This window comes from Cyprinus carpio, chromosome B19, assembly GCF_018340385.1.
Source record: "Cyprinus carpio isolate SPL01 chromosome B19, ASM1834038v1, whole genome shotgun sequence".
NCBI classification, from domain to species: Eukaryota; Metazoa; Chordata; class Actinopteri; order Cypriniformes; family Cyprinidae; genus Cyprinus; species Cyprinus carpio.
In genome coordinates, this window is record NC_056615.1 from 9,459,606 (window position 1) to 9,480,379 (window position 20,774).

General features: G+C 35.3%; 1 protein-coding gene across 4 annotated transcripts in view; it reads right to left on the bottom strand.

Moving 5' to 3' along the window:
* kiaa1522 (KIAA1522 ortholog) overlaps positions 1–20,774 on the bottom strand; it is a 44,677-nt gene that overhangs the window by 14,351 nt on the left and 9,552 nt on the right. Inside the window, exon 1 of one of the 4 annotated variants that reach the window (XM_042745109.1) lies at positions 12,976–13,421. The exons of 2 other annotated variants lie outside the window; for them this stretch is intronic. In XM_042745109.1, the coding sequence (XP_042601043.1) occupies positions 12,976–13,087 (112 nt within the window). In that variant the 5' untranslated portion in view covers positions 13,088–13,421. Of the gene's footprint in view, positions 1–12,975; positions 13,422–20,774 lie in introns of those variants that run through there. One more of the 4 variants, XM_042745108.1, reaches the window with a different exon arrangement.

Sequence of the window (20,774 nt, forward strand, 5' to 3'; positions counted from 1 at the left end):
ATTCCTACTAAGATATGGAATATTTGATTTCAGGAAATCTATTTAGTGTATATTGCTCTCATCCCAAACAACAACAGTCTAATTTTCATGATGCAAATGTCTACAAAAGAAAATGGAGCCCCTCCTCCAGACTAAGGTCATACTGTATGTTGAATGTTATTACTAATAAAAGTGTTACAGTGAAATATATAGTAATTTGTATGTTACTGTCTGCTATCTCACAACAGAGGTCATACAAGGTCGCCTGGTGCTAACAAGCAGCTGCATGCCACTAATATAGGAAAAACAGCAGCTTTTCTGTTATGGTGTTCTTGATGTTTTAAAAGTTGTACGTTTCTAAGGGCCTTTTTTTTAGCAGGGGAGCAGGGCACAACCTAACACTTGACTTTCTCTGTTTGTAAATCCACAAGAGGTTCAGAGTATAATTTTTTTTATCTACAACAATTTCACACTTGTCTAGAACAAATATGACACTTTGTTACATAATTACAATGTATATGTTTTTCTTTATTTACCCTCAAAAAATGGAAGTGACATGTGACAACATGCCCCGTAGGTGGGGTAACATCTGAGGGGCACGTTGTAACATGACCATATGACAGCTTAAAATGTTATCTGTATATATAGTTTTTATATGGCAACTAGTAAATACCATACATTTTGTTATGCTAGCATGTGTGAAAATATTTAAACCATGTGTTACAACTAACCCCGTGTTAGTTTGTGCCCCACACACCCCTATATATTGTAGGGGGTCAGTGAGGAAACCATACCTATTTTTATACATTTCACTGTAGTTTCCAGCTGAAATGAACACTAGTGGCAGTAAAACACCAACAAATTTAGTTATTTTTCACACAAATCTTAAATGCAGATTATTAATAAAGCTTTATTTTCAAATGGTTCCTTGCACAATACTATGTTAGAACCTCAAAACACTTTTACCAAAACGCATGATTTGTAAACTAACATATTTTGACGTTTGCATCACATAACTATAGTTCCACATATATGGCCTTTCTGATGTAGTAAACTTGCTTGGAAGCCCACCTGGTACTTGAAATATAGAGTGCTCAGGTACGAGTCCAGTGAAACACAATCACAACACTTATCAAAGAGCTTTTGTTAGCACTATTAGTTAGGTATAGGGTAAGGATAAGTGATGGTGGTACTTTATTTTCAAACACAGTAGAGCTTTAACCTTTTACCAAGAAGCAACGTGACCGTTTTGAAGAAATAGCCCCACAGGCTGGGTTCATTAATAAACAAAAAGATGGATTCATATACTTGACTTGTTAATAGAACCTTGTAACTATTGTTTTGAAACAGATATTTATTTCTGTGTATATATTGGTATAAGACCCTGTGGTGCTTAAATGTAGAGGTGACATTAGGCCATGCAAATAAAAGCATCTATTGTTTCTCTTTAACCAACACCAGTGTTTATGCGAGTGTGTATTGTGCTCATGCTCTTGTTATTTATATCCATTGGATCTCAATCTAGCCACTGTTCTGTCCCTTTATGAGGTTGTGTTATAAAATGAAATAATAATAAAAAAAATTAAATAATGTGTTGGGAGGGCTTTTTAAATTAAACACCTGATTAAAATACAGTTACAATTTTGTGGCATTTAGTCCATGCTGTAAGCTTTGAATCTATCTATATGCTAGTGCAATATATTTACAATCTTTCGTCACTGTGCTTTGTAATCTACCCATAAACATGGCCCATTTACATGTCCTTATTCTTATCCATCTCTCTTTTTTTTAACTTAGCGTGGCTTTTAATGTGTTTGCTTATTATGCGTTTTTTCCAGAGTTTGGAGACTATTTGTCAGTTTTTAGTGTTTGTTAGCAGAGTTTGACCCTGAGCAAAGTCTTTCTCTCTATCACATCTGATCATTCATAATGTCAACATCTCCAGGCAACAAGCCGTTTCGACAAAAACAATGTCAATTACACTGTCACGACAAATACAGCGCAGGATTATACTGCACAGATCATTGTGTGGGTTTCACATAATGTATTTTTATTCATTCAGAACTTCAGAAAACATTCTCATAACATGATTTTTATGAAGTGATTTCAATATCCCTGCCAGGGATTTAATCTAGGATCTAGGAGTTGGGAAAACTGTGCAATGCAGACTGTGGTCAAAACTTCCAAGCGTTTCTAAGAAAGGCAAAGAAAGAGACAAAGTAAGTAACCAAAAACATGTCAATATTATAGTGAATATCCTTCCACTGTGGTTAAATCAAACACATGCCGGATACAAGAATTCTGAAAGGGATTTGAGTTCATTGGTATTTTTATTCTTTAACACCACAGAAGGCTGTTGTGGACAGCGAGGAGAGCCGTCCAAGCCTCAAAGCTCAAGCTCTGCGAGCTACTTATATTCACATAAACTTTCTTACATAGTCTGTGTGCCCTCTGATTTTCAATGCATTTAAATGCTTTGATGCTTTTATTATGGCCTAAATGTATAAGCTGCAATGCAATTTTTGTCCAAAAATGTAACAGCTCATAATTAAACCCAATTATGAGAAAGTATATCCTCATGCCATCCATGCACGTTATATATTCTGAAAAGCCACATTCTCCACATTCAGAAAAACAGGATGCATGACCTGTGCATGGCAGTGTGAGTAAAACACGCTTCTTTCCATGATGTAATGGTTACATTAATCAAACTGAGTTCAAAACAAGCTGGAGATCGACTTTTACAAAGCAATGTTTCTTCCAAATCAGTCAAACTGTCAGGTTTTTGCCCATGGGGGAGTGTTTGGTAATAAAAGTGAATTTTTTTTCAGTCTCGGAGTGAACTCGAGCAGACCCACCACAGGCAGTACAGCTCAGTTAGGAGATTTAGAGACACTGATGGCTGCGTCTTTACCGCTTTCAGACCAATAAAGGTTCTGTGAGTGCAGGAACCAGCACGCTTCAACCAGATGTACAACAACAACCCAGTAACCCTGTGTCTTCCTTCTTATATCTGCTATTTGTCAAAGTTACCATCCACTTGAAAATTGTGGTGATGATTTTACTTAGGGCTGTTCGGTAACACTTTATTTTAGGGACCAATTCTCACTATAAATTAGTTGGTTATTGCATATTGGGTGTTTATTAGTTCTTATAAAGCACATCTTAATGCCTTATTCTGCATGAGTGACCATATTTTTCATCCCTTAATCCATTACCTAAACTTAACAACTACCTTACTAACTATTAATAAGCAGCTAATTAGGAGTTTACTGAGGCAAAAGTCATAGTTAATAGTTAGTTAATACTAAGAACTGGTCCCCAAACTAAACCGGCTATTTATTATATAGGTATAGAAATTTCAGTGATTGTTTTAAATGCTGTCTAGCATACATCAAATTGCATTATTGTTAAGTTTCATCAAATGAAACTCCATCCAGACAAAAAATATTTACCCATTAAAACTGTCAGCAATTTGAACAATATCCTCTTTTTTTAAAGTTAGGAAAATAGAAAACTGTCAGGAATTGGAAAACTAAAGCTGTTTTTTAGGATTGTTCTGATGTGAGGTTGATATGGAGGATATTTGCTACATTAGTTCACTAAATACACTGTGAAAATGTTATCAGCATTCCATTTGTCAGTTATCATCCTTTCCTAAAACAAGGCAAACCCTGTTCAACACGACCACACAAAGACACTTTCACTTAGTTTTAAGATGTTGAAATGACTGCAAACAATAGCAGTGGTGGCTTGTAATCAATTGACACGGTCAATCCAGTTTTCCCTCTCAGTTGCTACCAACCTAAATTTGTCACAAGAAGCAGAGGCTGTAAATGTGAGTTGCTCATGTCTTGAGCTGTCTAATACGTTAGACAGGATGACAGGCAACAATGCCACCTGGATTACTGCTGTGACACAAACACGGCTGACTTTGACAACAGAAGAAGAACATCATCAGCATTTTAGTGAACTGAAGGTTCTGTGAAGATCATCGGAAACTAAATTACATCAGAAGGGCCTTAGTTTATCATTTAGACATATTGACTTCATTAGTGAAATTAGGAAATAAGTATAGAGCATCTGGAGTCTGTCATATAGTATATATGCTCTGAAGTAATAACATCAGTCCTGTGACTTGACATGAACTCTTGAGTCTTGTGCATAGCTGTCAGATTAATTTTTTATTAAGCAAAATTTGATTAAAGAGCAGTTACAAATCAAAAACAGTTCCCTTATTGGTGTGTGTTTGTGTGTGTGTTACTTTAACAAGCAAATAACACAAAGAGCAGTTCTGTCTGTGCTAATGGACATGGTGTGATTCTGATACAGAACAGACAGAAGTTTTCTGAAATCAGACGCTACCTGGTGTTACATAAGGACAGAGAGTCAAATGCCAAATCTGTGTTTGCTGTTAAACAGAAAAAATAAATAAAATAAAAATCCACCATTCAACGAGTTTGGGATCGTTCACCCAACCTGTATGACATTCTCTCTTCAGTGGAATTCAAAATAAAAAGGTTCTGCAAAGTTTGTAAGCTGCTTTACTCAAAGCTGGCCTGTTGTAATTGGCAGCATAATCATTCTTCAAAATATCGTCTTTTGTGTTCCACGGAGGAAAGAAAGTCATCCAGAACTGAAACAACATGAGGAGGACAGAATCTTCATTTTTGGGTGAATTAACCATCAGACGATTATCAGCTGAATTCAACCCTAACCCTATAGTTAGTTACTGTAATTACCATGAGTGGAGGAGACGGCCATCTAGAAAGGTATGACAGTGGAAAACGCAGTAAATGTAGTTTTAACTATGGTATGAACAATGCTGCTTGGACAAGAGAGGCTTCTGATTTTATATGCTGCAGAAAACTTTCTTTATTGACTGTAGCTTACCTTGTGCATTGGGATAAATGCATCACAAGTACTTTAGTTTCATTGTAACACACATGCTCTGCTCTGCCACACCTACTGTATACAGCAGCCACTGTGCTGCTATCACTGAAACACTATCCAGTCAATACAAACTGCTTTCTATGGCCTTGAGAATTCATTGCAGACCTTTGCATCAGAAAACTTTCAAGCCTGGTCTGTTTGCAGAAGAATATGTGAATGTTTAATACAATTTAATTAATAGTTGAGCGCCAAGGCAGAACAACAGCTCTGCCCTCAGTTTATTTACCTGAGTCTATCAAGATGAAGTGGTGGTGTGTGATAGCAATTGTTAGTGTGCTTTCTTACACAGAGTGAATGCTAATTCTGAAGTCTTTACATTGACATTCACAGGTAAGCAATAAAACCAGAGACATCAGCACAATGACCTACTTCATTAACAGAACTTGCATCAAAGCACTAGGAAGGCTGATGACATAGTGTCTTAGCATCAAGTGAAAAGCAAATTAGTGTTGTTTGACAAAGATAAAGTTGGGTCACAATCTATAGGCTATCACATAACATGACTGTGTGCATTTAACATTTGGATTTGCTGAGTAATACTAATTAACTACTTATAAGTATAGTTCACCCAAAAATAAAATACTACACAAAACCTGTATGACTTTTGGTATTCTTTGGAAGATAAAGGATATTTTCCTTTTCCATACAGTGAAAGTCAGTAGGGGCCAGTGTTGTTTTGGACCCCACTGACTTCCATTAAATGGGCAAAAACAGTTGAACCCTTTTTCATAATAGATTTATGTGTTCTGCAGAAAAAAATTAAGTCATACAGTTTTGGAAAGATAAAAATGACAGTAGCATAAATGATGAAAGAATTTTAATTTTTGAGTGAACTATTCATTTAAAGGCACATCCCAGCTATCATATTTATCCCAGCTACTTTAATTTTTGTTATCCCAGCTACCATTTGTATGTTATTTGTTGGTCGAAAAGTGCACAAGATGGTGTTGGTGTTGTCTCCTTGCCTCTAATATGCTAAATCAATTTGTCTGTAATGGAGGAAATGGCTGCACCAGGCCCTATTACATTCAGACACAATGGCTTTATATTGGGACCTTTTCTATTCTGCCTATCACAACCTTCTAGATGTGAGCAATAAAACCAAAACATGTTTCTAAAGGACCTGAAACAACTATTTGAGTTTGGAAAACAGGTTGACATTGGCAGGGATTCTTGAAACAACATTTGGCATTGTAAATATTGTAGAAACTTAATTTTCTGTAAAGTTGCTTTGCAATGATTTGTATCATAAAAAGCGCTATACAAATAAACTTGAATTGAATTGAACTGAATTTGGCAGGTTCTTTTGGTTGCAGCTCAAGATATAATAAAGGCAACTCTCTCCTCCCTGAGGAACCCTGGCCAGTCTGAGAACAAATCCAATCCTGAGGTCACTGGTGTAGGGGGATTAATTGGAGAATGCTCTAGAATCCTATTAAAATAAACATTAAAACTGTTAGCAATTTCTATTTTGGGTATGAAATAATTTCCCTCTGCTGACAGATTATCGTGCTGTTCTGTAACTCTCTTTGGCACTGTGCTTGATTGAAGCACTTTTAACTGAAACTTCAAAGGGGGAAGGATGTGCACAAAGGGATCAGTCAAATGCTGCTCGTGGGATAATGAAAAATGGAATATCTTGCCCATCGCAGCCTGTTGCTATGGTATTATTAATTACTACATCCAACCTCTGAGATGAGTCCTAGAAGGCAGCTTCTCCGTGTTTTGTCTTAAACAGGTGGAAAGTTTGAACACCAAATAGTATAAATATCAAAATACCTTGTTTTGTGCTCAACAGAAGAAAGAAACTCAGATTTAGAAATACAGAAATATAGAAATACAGTGAGTACTCCTTGATAGCGAGTAAATGATAATAGAATTTTCATTTCAGGATAAACTATCCAATGCAATTCAGTAGAGGAATGTAACTGAAGATATTTGAATGAATGGGCTGCTTTGTTATGCTTGTGTATGAAAGTTTAAATACTTTAGCCATAGGATCACTGCTAACTGACATTTAGTGAGAATTTCTCACGGCTACTGTCACAGTGTTTACAGACACTCAAATACTACACAATATTACCAAACTATATTATGACCAAATACTACAACCAAATATCTATATTACGTATGTTTGTGTTTTTGTGCACTTTAAGCTTTGATTTAAATTGTTAGTGTACATTTCCTGCCATAAATTCAAGGCAGCATGCTTGTAGTTTCCAGGAAAAACAGACAACATAACATAACATCTTATGACTTGTCCTGCATACTAAGTATCGCAAGTTATTTCAGGAGTATGACACAAACTCTTTTTGAACTTGTTTTGACTGCTAAAACAATATTTAAAATGAGGTTGTATGGAAAATCTCATGTTGGGTCCTGATGAGCATTTAGTTTGGACCACACACAGAGTTTCTGCTGATAGCACTGCCGGAGTAAGAGGATTTCCCTCAAAACAAAAGCTCACCCGCTCTTCTTTCTTCTTTAGCTGTAATTCTGTTAGGGACTGAGATGCTTTCTTTGCTCTATAGAGGTTACTGAAGGTCAGCATGTGGTTCGTCTTGTTCAGAATGACAGGGACAGTGTGATATTTGATCATAAGCAAGGACACAAAGTCTCAAAAACAATGTTTCTCACCCTCTTCTGCATGAATAGTTCATAAAAGTCATGCATATTAAAAGTGATGTCTGTCTATTTAGTGTTCATTTCAATGTACAAATGGCTTATGGTCTGTTGAACGAAAATAAAAATGAAAAGTCTTTTATTTAAAGGGGTCATATGATGCGATTTTAGTTTTTCCTTTTTCTTTGGAGTGTTACACGCTCTTGGTGCATAAAGAAGATCTGTAAAGTTGCAAAGACTAAAGTCTCCAATCCAAAGAGATATTCTTTATAAAAGTTAAGGGTCAACCACACCCCCCTAAAATGGCTCGTTCTAACACGCACACACATGTCTATGTCATTATGTGGGAAGAATAGCAAAACACTGCCCAAATGTTCACGCAAAGAAAGAAGGCCTAACTTTTATTCTTGCTGTTGCTGCTGCTGCCATGTTGTGAAAATAATGAGTTTTTTAAACCATAAACTGCAAAAAATCATTGCATTAAACCAAATACACAAAATAATGTTCTTTTTAGCAGCATCATATGACCCCTTTATAGTGCATTTTGGTCTAATCAAAAATCATGGTCTCAAGTTGTAAACCAGTTTTGTTCAGATTTTCTGAAAGCAAATAACACTCCACAAAAAAACAAAAAAATAAATGAATAAAATATTTAAAATAGTGTTTATTTTTGCTTTACAACATAATGGCTATCTTTACTGACTGCAAAAAAATTATTGTGGTTTTTATTATCATTATTTTTATATTGGTATATACTGTATTTATGAAGAAAATATTATGCTTCTTTTAAAAATACATCACAAGCATTTAAGGTCTACTGAAGTCTTTAATAATACTAAATAAAACATTGATTGACAAATTTTTTTTAGTTTTATCTTTAGATAAAATTCTACTTTCATAATTTAGCTAACTAAGCTTTTGTTTATGGTGAAATCAGGTTTTAATAAGCCTACATCTAAAGAAAATATATCGCTTTGTATGACTTGTTTGCATGTTTTTATTTTTGGGGGAAAATGTTTTCAATTAATATCAAATCAAAATTTAACCAAATTAAGGCAGCAATTATATTGTGGATTGTCAATGTATTGTTTACAATTTTGTGTCAATAAAAAGTTATAAAAATGTTATGTTAAGTTAATATTAAGTTTTGGAACATTCAAAACATCCATTTGTAAGTAAATGAGTAAGCAAGTAAGTAAGTAAATAAATAAATGTTTTAAGAATCTATTTTTAAGAATGAAAAAAAGTGGTTTCTTGGTTGTGAACATTTTTAATAAATCTCCATTTTGTCTTTAACTCTGAGTGAACCTTTGCAGAAAGTCCTGCTGGATTTCAGTATGATACAATGATACATTCAAACTAGTTGAACATTCACTATAGCTACATAATATTTGTTGAGCAATCTAATGCAACGAGTGTTATCTTCTCTAAGACGCCTAAAAAACTGTAGCCACTGTAGCAGCACTGACAGGTGTATTATCACAAGAAAGGTCTATACTATTCAGTTCCTGCTTTCCACTGGAGTCTGCTGACCCTCGCCCAGTCCCACTTGAGCTGGAGCCTGGTTGACTGGGATGAGCGATCTGTCAGAGTTATGTCCAGTGTTGATCATGTTGTTCACGTGACCATGGAGAGAGATCTAACATGCTGGATTGCTCACCGTGAGCCCAGATTCCCCAGTGCATGACTTGATGCAGCTCAGACACTGATGGGATGAGGAGAACTCATTCTCCATAATCCAGCGTCCATCTATCAATCTCTAACATCACTAATGGCTCACGAACCTGGAGAGTCTTCGGTTGAACAGTTTGCTGCACACAAGGTTTAGCTCAGCTACAAGAACACTTATTTTCCTCTAAATATTTAAACCGTTATAGACCGTCGGACACACGTACGCAGCACCGCCGCCACAGGGGCCGACCCCTCTGTTGTGTATTCTGCCCAGTCACGCGTGAGGAGAGAGACTGGTATGCTGGAATGCATTCAGATTCAGCTCTTCTGAATAAACGGCTCGGTGAATGAGTAAAGCTATGCATAAAGACAATCCAAGGAAGAGTTTATAACAGTCGCTCAATACAGCATAGCATTCAAACCTTTGTTCCACAGTCAGTCCTCGGTTTTACAGATTTATAATTTTTGTCTTTTGACAAACATAATATATAACATGTAAGTCAGTTTTGCTTGTAATAATTCTCATTTCAACTGACTGATTAACTACCATAGTATGATATATCATTGCGCAGCACAGGTGGTGGAGTAATGTTTTATGCAAATTGTTTGATTTGAGATCTACAAGATGCTGATGTAACAAACATGGCACTGATAACTACTTTACTTGTTATTTGGCTTTAGGGTTGTGCCAGTAGATTATAGAACTTATTATCCATTACAATCAAACATAACACCATTATCAGACTACTATGAAAATACCATTATAACTAATATAACTATTTTATTATCAATATCTAATTAATATAAGGGCTTATTTCTCCCATCATATTTCTTTTTACGTGTTTTACACTTATTGCGCGCTATAACCAATCACACATGATTCTGTTCCGATGAGTCATCACTGAAACACCAGAGTTTTGTTGTTCAGTGCGTTTTGTTGTTATATAGTCAAATGGAATTTACAACACAGCATGATTTTTTTTAGTCCACATGTCATACTAACAAGAATCTATGCTTCTAACCACAGGTCGAGAGCTGTAGTTCCAGCCATCTATGTTTCCAGTGCTGTTTGGGAATTTTCATTTAAAGTATGGTTTCAGGAAACAGCGAATCATTGAACTATGTTGGTAACAATGGTATTTGTGAGCATAGTTGGCTAATGATGCTTTTGGGAAACGCATTGCTGATTGAGCTCAATATAAATGAATTTCGACTGGGCTGGAATGGAGTTTGTAGACCTGAAAAAAATAACCATCTAAACGCTTGAATCAGACTATACTTTCTCAGTCAGATTGAAAAACACCTTGCGCATGTGCATATTTACATACATTTTATGTCATACAATGTGTATTTGCATCTGTAAATATTCAGTTTCCTTCACTGATGAACTGGTCAGTCAAGTATTTACAGAATCCACTTTAATTTTAATAAAAGAACAGACGCTGCCATTTTTAACTTGAATATGTATTTTCTTCCAGTTGTTATACAAAATCTGTCCACTATGCTCCCAGTTGAAAAGACATCAAATTGGCATCTAAACTGATGTAAAAAACAAAAACGGTCAAATATGCAAATCCAACTGACGTCAAAAACTTGACATGATGTTAATATGATGTAAACTGAACGTTAAACATATTGGCCTTCATACATTAAACCAATTTCAGTGTGGAAGTAACTTCTTATTTTCACCCAATTACCAACTGCCGTCCAAACTGAATTGAAAATTATGTTACAGCATCTTGATCAAGTCTTGACTAAAATTGGAAAATTCTAAAATTTTAGAACTAAGTTTAGAATAATCTGAGCTAAGAATTCAGAATGATATCTGGGTGCCTGCTGGGCTGTGTTATATGACAATCTAGTACAATCATGAACAGACTGGTTTGTAGCACCAATATTTTAGCCATTTACTGCACTTTGTTATTTGTCTAGTAATTTACCTATAGCGGCTAATTAATGTTCAAAGACAATGTTCATGTCTCAAATGTTCAAAGAGGATAGGTTTCTTCCATTTTGCAAAATAGGTGGATATGTTTTCATTAAAATAGTCTAGTTTATTGCCATAATGCACATTATCTTTTTATCTTTCTTGTTGTCTTTATTATCATTGACATAATCAAAAAAAGAAAAAATAATCTGTTAACAAACATTTTCTTACATTTTTATTGGCAAAATGTTTATGGCAAACAAAATAGTTACAAAGAATTTTCATATCATGTTGAGAAAGGAGACGTCTTAGTATTTGGACATAATGCGCCCTGCATGCACAAATGACATTACTGCTAATAGGCTAATTTCCTCTTTCCATTTTCTCTAGGAGTCTTTGCGTCACATGAAAAGTGAGGTGTCTTACGAAGCAAGTCAGATTGGTGAAATGTTCCACTTGAAAACAGGCATCTTGTTCTTCGTAACTGAGACAAAGATGAAAGGGATGTGTTTGACAGGAGATTTGCAGCTCTTTTTGACGTACACTTTTGATTTAATTTTCTGTTCGCGGTCTTAGTGCTGACATTCCCCTGTGATTTTAAATGACAGAGAACTGACTGTCTTAAAAGCCACTTAGACACCCAAAGCCTGAAGTCACAGAAATGCGATGATACTGATGAACATTAGTACCAAACCTTCAATCAAAGACCTCCTGTGTTGTGTGCTCTGGAAAATGAGAGGTTGCACAAAACAGAAAGTCTGAAAACTTAATAACAGAGCCGTGATTGCAGGGAATTTGAGGAAAACAAGCCGTAAATGATAGAAGTACGCATGACGGGTTTACAGCATTTTCCATTTCAATAACACTCCCAAACCTTCCCAGCCATTGAAACAACCCACTGGAACACAGGAAGAGACACCTGGATCTCGTTCCCTTCTATAATGACAAAAGCATAAAATCTCTCAGGATTCCCACACAAAAGAAATCACCAAAAGTATAATGCTACTACCATAGTTTGTTGGACACATGTTGGCATTATAAATGATTGATTGATTTATTTATTTGTATAGTTTTTTAACAATATCAACATTTTAATATCTACAAAATCAACATTTTAATTGTAATATACATTTTTATAAAAAGTTGCTTTTTTTTTAATTTGTGATGCAGGTACTACTATAGTTTGTGTGTGTGTGTGTGTTTGTGTGTGTTAAAATGATACTTCCACGGTTTGCTGAACAGTGTTATTTTAGTAACACTAAAATAAATTATTATTATTATATCACTTTATATTATATTATTATATTGTAGATTTTCTTTTATTTTAGTTAATATTTATTTCATTTAAAAAAACTAATGTTATGAATGTATGTATTTATTTATTATTAAATTTTTGTTGTTGTTTTAGTTTAAGTCATTTTAGTTAGTTTAGTTATAATAATAACTCTGTTACCACGATAGTATAAGAGAATATCTTGAAGTACTTTACATCATATATATAGTAATCATTCAGTACTATGGTACATATCGAAGTACCATGCTATTACCATCTGATACAATGGTAACATCACAGTACTTTTTTTGTCCGTATCACATAATCGATCAATATGTGTTTTTCAGTAACAGATCATATTTTTTCATATACATACTGAAATACATTTTAGACAATGTTTCTATACATTCCATATTAAATGGGCATACTTATCAAATAAAATCCAATTAAATAACGCACTGCCACACAATTTATTATGAGTCAGATCTAAGCTGGGCAATTAGAAAGTCTTTATGAACTGCAAAATGCAGAATATCCCATCTTTTCCTACCTGTTTTGAATTTATCCACATGTCTAAAGTGCCAGATGGACTTTACTCTGCTAGTGCGGTGACCGCTGGTAAGGTTAGCCTGGGCTTTCTTTTTGCTGTTGGAGTTCCCCATGGCATTGATCTCAGAGCCCACCAGCTTCTAGACTCCCCAAACCCGCTGGACTGCCACATATGGACCTTCGCCTCCCCCGCTCTCTCTTCCTCCTCCTCCCAGTGCCTGTATATTCCCGTTCCCGCTCAGAGCTCCAGCTGCCGCAGCAGGGACAGAGATGTCCCGCTCTCTGCTGTGTGTGTGTGTGTGAGACCCTCCCTCCACGCCTCTGTTGTTCAGACCACACCGCTCTCAGCGATGATCAGTCACAGCTCACTCCAGCCACTTGGAATGTGAGGAAGGAGGGATATGTGCTTGCTTCAGCCACTCATGCTTGTATACTCACACTAACACACATTAAAGCACTCACACTACAGTAATGGATGCAGTTTAACTATCAGGATTCACATATTTGAGTGTATCCTGTATTGTCTCTCTTTCCTCTGTCTGTTTTATAGATCTCGCCTTAGGCAGTTTACACCTCTGTTTGCGCGGATGCCTGCTTTTATTTCCTTTGCCTTTTATCCACTAAATCCCAGTGACTCCATCCACAAAATGTTTTCCTAAATCTTAGGTGGGTGAATCTTTTGAAAGCTGTTAAGAAAAACTCCAAAAGAAGCTTATTTTTTAAGAATATGCCCTTAGTAGCCTAAAGACAAAATGGGATTGTTACTGTACATTTTTGCAGTCATTGTTTGTTTATTTATTTATATATTTATGGAGGCCTGTTTCTGCCATGGAATAAAACAAGAAAAAAGGTAATTATGACATTTTATCTCACAAGTTAGACTTGTTTCTTGCAATTATGAGTTTATATCTCACAATCCTAACTTTTTTTTTAGATATAACCTCACAATTATCTTGTTTTTCCTCCACATAAATAATAAAAAAGGGTTCTTGCAACGTTTTGATCTCAGAATAGCAAGATTATATCTTATTCAGAGTTTATATCTCTGAAATCACAGAATTGTGAGGGGAAAAACAATGACAGCATCAGTGAGGTGTGGCATGGAAGCAATCAGCCTGTGGCCCTGCTGAGGCACTATTGAGCCTTCAGCTTGTCTGTATTGTTGGATCGACTGTTTCTCATCTTTCTCTTGAAAATATCCCATAGATTCCATATGGGGTTCAGGTCAGGCATGTTGGCTGGCCAGTCAAGCATAGTAATATCATGGTCAGCAAACCACTTGGAAGTGGTTTTGGCACTGTGGGCAGGTGCTAAAGTCCTGCTGGAAAAGGATATCAGCATCTCCATAAAGCTTGTCAGCAGATGGAAGCATAAAGTGCTTCAAAATCTCCTGGTAGAGGGCTGCATTGACTTTGGACTTGATAAAACACAATGGACTAACACCAGCAGACGTCACGGCACCCCAAATCATCACTGACTTCAGAATCTTCACACTGGACTTCAAGCAGCTTCTGTGCCTCTTCAGTCTTCCTCCAGGCTTTGATTTCCAAATGAAATGCAAAATTTACTTTCATCTGAAAAGAGGACTTTGGACCACTGAGTTACAGTCTAGATCTTCTTCTCCGTAGCCCAGGTAAGATGCTTCTGATATTGTTTCTGTTTAAGAAGTGGCTTGGTAGCCCTTTTCCTGAAGACTTCTGAGTGTGGTGACTCTTGATGCACTGACTCCAGCTTCATTCCACTCCTTGGGAAGCTCTCCCAAGTGTTTGAATCGGCATTGCTTGACAGTATTCTTAAGCGGTCATCCATGTTGCTTGTGCACATTTTCCTAACCCAATTTCTTCCTTCCAGTCAACTTTGCATTTAATATGCTTTGATACAGCACTCTGTGAACAGCCACCCCTTTCAGTAATGACCTTCTGTTACTTACCCTCTTTGTGGAGGGTAAAAAAAAAATTCCCCACCAATTATTTTTCAAACAAAAAAAAATACAAATCCAATACAACAACCACTATATACAGAAACTTTAACTTTCACTTTCATGTAAGCTCTAATCATCAAAATTAAAACAAAAACTTTTGAAATGTTTTACTTCAGATTTAATGAATCGATAATATATTAAAGTTTCACTTTTTGAAATAAGTTACCAACATATATATATATATATATATATATATATATATATATATATATATATATATATATTAAGAATTGGTTCCAAACTCTTTGGTTTGAGTCTGATTGATTAATTTGAGTAAAAATGTGTTTTCTTAACCAAGATAGTGGCAAGATGAAAACCTCTATTTTCTGTTTCAAACTTTCACATAGTATCTTTAGGTTATAATAGCATTAAAAATTCAAATCCAGATTTTGATTTTCAAAGATTTATGATTCCCCCCCCCCAAACTGCAATAAATCCATGACATCTTATTTTTTTTATAATTATTATTTTTTTAAATGCAATAAATCCATTATTGCATATTTTCCAATATTTCAATATTATTTTTCATATTGAAACTGTTGAAAATACACAACAAAGTAAGTTGATCCACATATGAGAGCCTCTGAATTTGGTCAATGCTAATCTTATATACAGGCACTGGACTAAAAATACATTCAGTCAGTCATCTCTCCCAAAATGAATTCAATGGGTCATTTTGTTAATGCTATAAATTAATTACAACAATCAAAGAAAATTTCATCATGAACAAGAACATGAACAACAATATCACATTAGACCACAGAAATTCCAAAATGACATTTCCCTTACATTCAACTTCCAAAAGTGCATTCATCTTTGCCATGTTACATTCATTTAGTTGACTAGTGCTATATGCTGTATTAACAAAAACATAAATGGCATTAAAAAACACTTACTTTGTCATATTAAGAACACTGTAAAGAAGAAAGATTCACATATTATAGTATCAATTTTATATATTTGTAGGCCTATTTTTTTTTTTTTTTTAAGATTTTATTCAACCAAAATTCAATCAAAAATGTATCAAAAATTCAATCAAAAATGTTGAAGAGGAATAGCTATCAATAGCTCACAGTGACCTTGCTCAACAGGGCTATGAGTTTAACAATGCCAGAGTTATGCTTCAAGTTTTAAACAATGAATCAAAATCACATTAATTTTTAGCACACTAAATTTGTTGTCTTGTGCATACTATAAATCTCAGGGTGAAATAAGGTTAATGGTTAAATAAGGTTAAATCTCATCCCTATTCTTCTGCATATCGCTGTTGTCAAACTTGGGACGTCGCCGCTGAACTTTTTTGATGGCGACCAGCTGCAAAATGGCTAGGTTCATCAATGCCATCAAAATTACTCATTTTTTGTTTGTTTGTTGATCACAATGTACAAAGTAAATGAGGACAACTAAGCTGCTGGGTGTATTCAAAGTACCGCCATTACTGTTTACAATGCATGGAATGGTGCGCTGTGATTGGTTGAGTGGATATATCGCATTCTGCAGAGAAGAGAGACTGCCGTTTGTCATGGTTTGGAAAGAAAGGAAGAAAACATGACAGAATAACACGGCAGATATCGCTAATTTGCGTAAAATGAAAAATGTACTTTTCAATACCGACCAGATAAAATACTGATTTTGGTGGAAACTCAAAAAAAAAAAAAACAAACAAACAAACAAACAAACAAACAAAAAAACCCCGCATTTATCGCATTTTGTAACCATATATATATATATATATATATATATTTTACATTTTGTTGTGATTTTGGAGTCAAAACTGGACCAGGACAGTCAACATATATCCCACATATGTGGAAACATATGGATGATATCTCTTGATACATTACTGCTGTAGGCACGCGATTCAAATCTACACCAGACAAAGAAAAAAAAAAACTTATTTAACTGCTGCACTGTGCAAGCCTCAAACCTCATCCAATCTCAACCACTGATATGCCAAGAACCCTGCATATTTTATCCATTATTCATTCTTCCACCAGCATCTCTTTCTTTGTCCTATTTCTGGTACAGTCCTCATGTCTCACTCTTCTTGTGTTTCCAACTTTCTCTCCCCCCAGCCTACTGTCTTTCACTCTGTCTTTTACTGTTTCTCTCTATCAGGTAACCTAATATTTCATCTGACTCTGATCTATACCAAGAAGTGCATTAACGGCAGGATATAGCAGTTTCAACTGTATATTAAAAATAAAATGTGCAATCAAAGGAAATGTGCAATCAACACATTACACATATGAATCTAAATAATTAAATATTCACAAAGGTGAAATTAATAAAAATATGGTCTTGAAGATAGGTTTATTATAATTAACTAAAACTAAAGATGAAGCAAAAAATCATCACTTGAAAACAAACGAACTGACATATAAGAAAATATAAAAAACCTTAAACTTACTGCATTTAGTTATTTACACTGGCCTGAAGAAAGGCTTATTATAGTTAACTAAAACTAAAAATAACCCCAAAAAAGTTTTAAACGCTTTATGTTTAAATGCAAAATATTTAGCATTTGTGTGTGACACAGCTGCAACTGAAACTAAGCCACCAGGCTTTAGAAATGTTAATTTATACATTGTGTACTGATCTGGAAGAAAAGGAATGCCCATTGGAGATTTTAGGAGGGGAACACAGTGCCCCTGGAATGTTTTTGACCTTTTCCAGGTACAAGTTGGGCCTTCCCTTCTCTTGTTTCCTCTCCTCCAACCTCCTCTTACTGTAATCAAGAGCCCAGGCTTTATAAATACCGAAAGCTTTGCAAATCATTGTTAATCTAAAACAGACAGAAGACACAGGAGGCCCCAGCATAAGCAGATGCAAACATAATGGAATCCTGGGAATTACGTTATCCTCTTGTTACTTGGCAAGGGAAACACTTTATGAATCATGTAACAGAAAAGGATTGTAACAAAAACTATGACGACCATTTCAATCAGCTGCCTCATACCTCATGCACTTCATTTCAAACTGATCCTCTCTTGAAACACTCCTCTTTTGAAACATTATCCATATTACCTCATTTGTTGTTCACAAACACAATGAAGCAAGACCACTAGTGCAGGTTATCGTTCTCCACTATAACAACCGGTTCTATCAAACCAAATACCAAAACAAACCCTTCAACATCAATCTTACGTTTGGCCATAGACTAGCTCCAGGTTTAATATCAGATTTGACTAAGACAAGTATATCCTTCATCAATTTACAGACACTTAGAACTAGTCTGAATAACATAAGAAGCTTTCAGAGTGCATCATTACAGACTAATGGATAATAATGCCTTATAAATCAATGCCGCCCTTATTTGGCTCTGCATTAAGCTCTTTGCACAGACTCACACCACTGTTCTTCATGTGACTCAGCTCATCTGAATTCTGTTGATTCTTCCTCTCCTGAACCTGTGAATGTGCTGTGGGACACGCTATGCTATTTTAGAAGAGGTTTGTGATGTCAAGAGAGGAATTTCACCTGACAGCCAGGAATTCAATGCCCTGAAGGTGTAGTGATATTACTGGCTTCCTACCTGCCACCTGCTTCATTCATCACTGCTGAAGGGACAAAAGTGTGTCAGTTGTTTTTATGTCACACTTCAGTTTTTCATTATAAACTTTCTCGCAGCTACAATTTTTTTTTTTACATATTGATTTGCTTCATTTAAAGAGCTTTGTCAAAATGCCAAGTATTACTAAACTGACGCTGTATTAAAATGCATACTAGAACATGCATATTTTCCATAGATTGTATAAAACATGCTGAAGCCATGCCCACCTAGCTCGACGGTGGTGACAGCACCAGCAATCCACCTGTCACTCAAGTGGCCACGCCCTTAATTATGCAGAACTTTAAGGCTTAATATAATTGAAACGGATGAGTTATAAAAAAATCCAACCCCCTCACAGCTGTCACGAAGGGCAAAATTAGCTATATAGACCAAAATCATTTTTGTACCAGGCTGTAAACGTTTTTATTGCTGTAAATTTGGGCATTTTAACATGGGGAGTCTATGGGATTGACTCTCTTTTGCAGTCAGCTCAAGCGGCCAGTCGATGAATTGCAGTTTTAGTCACTTCCTTGTTGGCTTCATGAGAGAGAGCGGAAGGTTGCTGCTTGATATTTTCATGTATAAAGATCAATTTATACTGTGTAAGAAAAGTATTACATATGATATTTCTAAAAAAAAAAAAAAGATTTGCTTTAATATTGTCAGTGTACTAAGGTTGAACAACACATAAAAAAAATATTTAGGCCTAAATTTAGGATTTATGTATTTGAATTACATATAAAATTTCCATCCATTTGGATTACACAGTTTTGAGATAAACTTTTTTTACTAATAAAAATAATGTAATGCATATGTCAGTTATGCATAAATAAAACCAACAGGTAAGGTACTCGAAAAAAAAATCATGGCATAGATTATGATTGATGAACTATTTGCATCTATTTGATTTAATTTTTTCATATTTTAAAAATACATTTATTCAAATTGCTTTGAATCACCATAACTCTGTTCAATGTGAAAACAATTAAATGTATTCAGTTAATGTTAAATTTAAGGTATTTTTGAAATTATTTAGTGCTTTTCAAAAAATATATCATGCTTATCAATCATAATATTCAACATGCTATCTCTGACAGCCCTAAAAATTTTGTTTTTACTTTCTAATTTTCTGAACCACATATCTCCCCCTTGTGGCCGCCAACCGTGGTTTAAAAAACCCTGAACTACAGTTACTGAAACAAAATCCTGGTCCAGTGTGTATCACTGCATTTAACATTTTTTTATTGTTTACATGTCAAGGACTATAGGGGAACTTCTAGCAGAAGAATGGTATATTTTCAGACTGTGGATAACAGGTATTATTCATAAATCTTCTAATGACCAATTAGGATCAAGTATCCAAACAGTCTTTTAGCCAGCCTAATACCTTACTGGTAAATTCACCACCAGCCATCATGCCAACACAGCAGCCTTTACAGTTAGTCATACAGTTATGACGACACATTATTTTGTTAATTAGCAGGTCATGGCTCCTGTTGTCAAGGTGAACTTTCTTTTTCTTGCACCTCTAGCACTGTAACAGATTAAGACCCCCATTTGTGCATGAGTAAGCATGTTTGTGAGAGCCATTTCATAGCTTGTGTGAAGACAGAAGTGTGTTCAGGTACCTCAGGACTCTAGACAGAATCTGATTGCATTTCACTGCCAAGCCTGACGTTACAGAATGTAGAGTATAACATAAATATGATGACCAGACATCCTGGTTCTGTTAGGCCTATAGTTATTAAGATGCATACAATTTTATTGTTTTTGTTTGGCATCAAGAATAATGACATACAAAGTGAGTATGATAACATTCCGTTCATCACAAGCACCCCCTGCGGCTTTTTTGTCAGTTGCTTTAAATGCTCAAGCTCTTGTGAATTCTGATTGGTTGTGAATGTTTTTATCTTAATCAGCTGGAAAAATCACTCTGAAAGATATTTCATTGATCATTGGACAAAATATATCCTGAAGTGAAAGCCTCATTATTATACATGCAAACATTAATTGTGAAAAATGCTAATTTGCTAACATTTAAAGATACGATTCAAATAATCTTGAAACAGCATGTCTGCTGTGGAGGGAAATTAGCATTTTGTTCCACACTGTCCTCTAGTGGCTGTAGGTGAAGACAGCTTGGCAAGCATTGCTGGCACGTTTTATTAGATCAATGACCAGTAACTCAAACCTGCTGTTCTCACTGTTCTTAAGAACACAAAACAACGCCAAAAAGCAAAACCATACTGAGAACATTTTCTTTAAG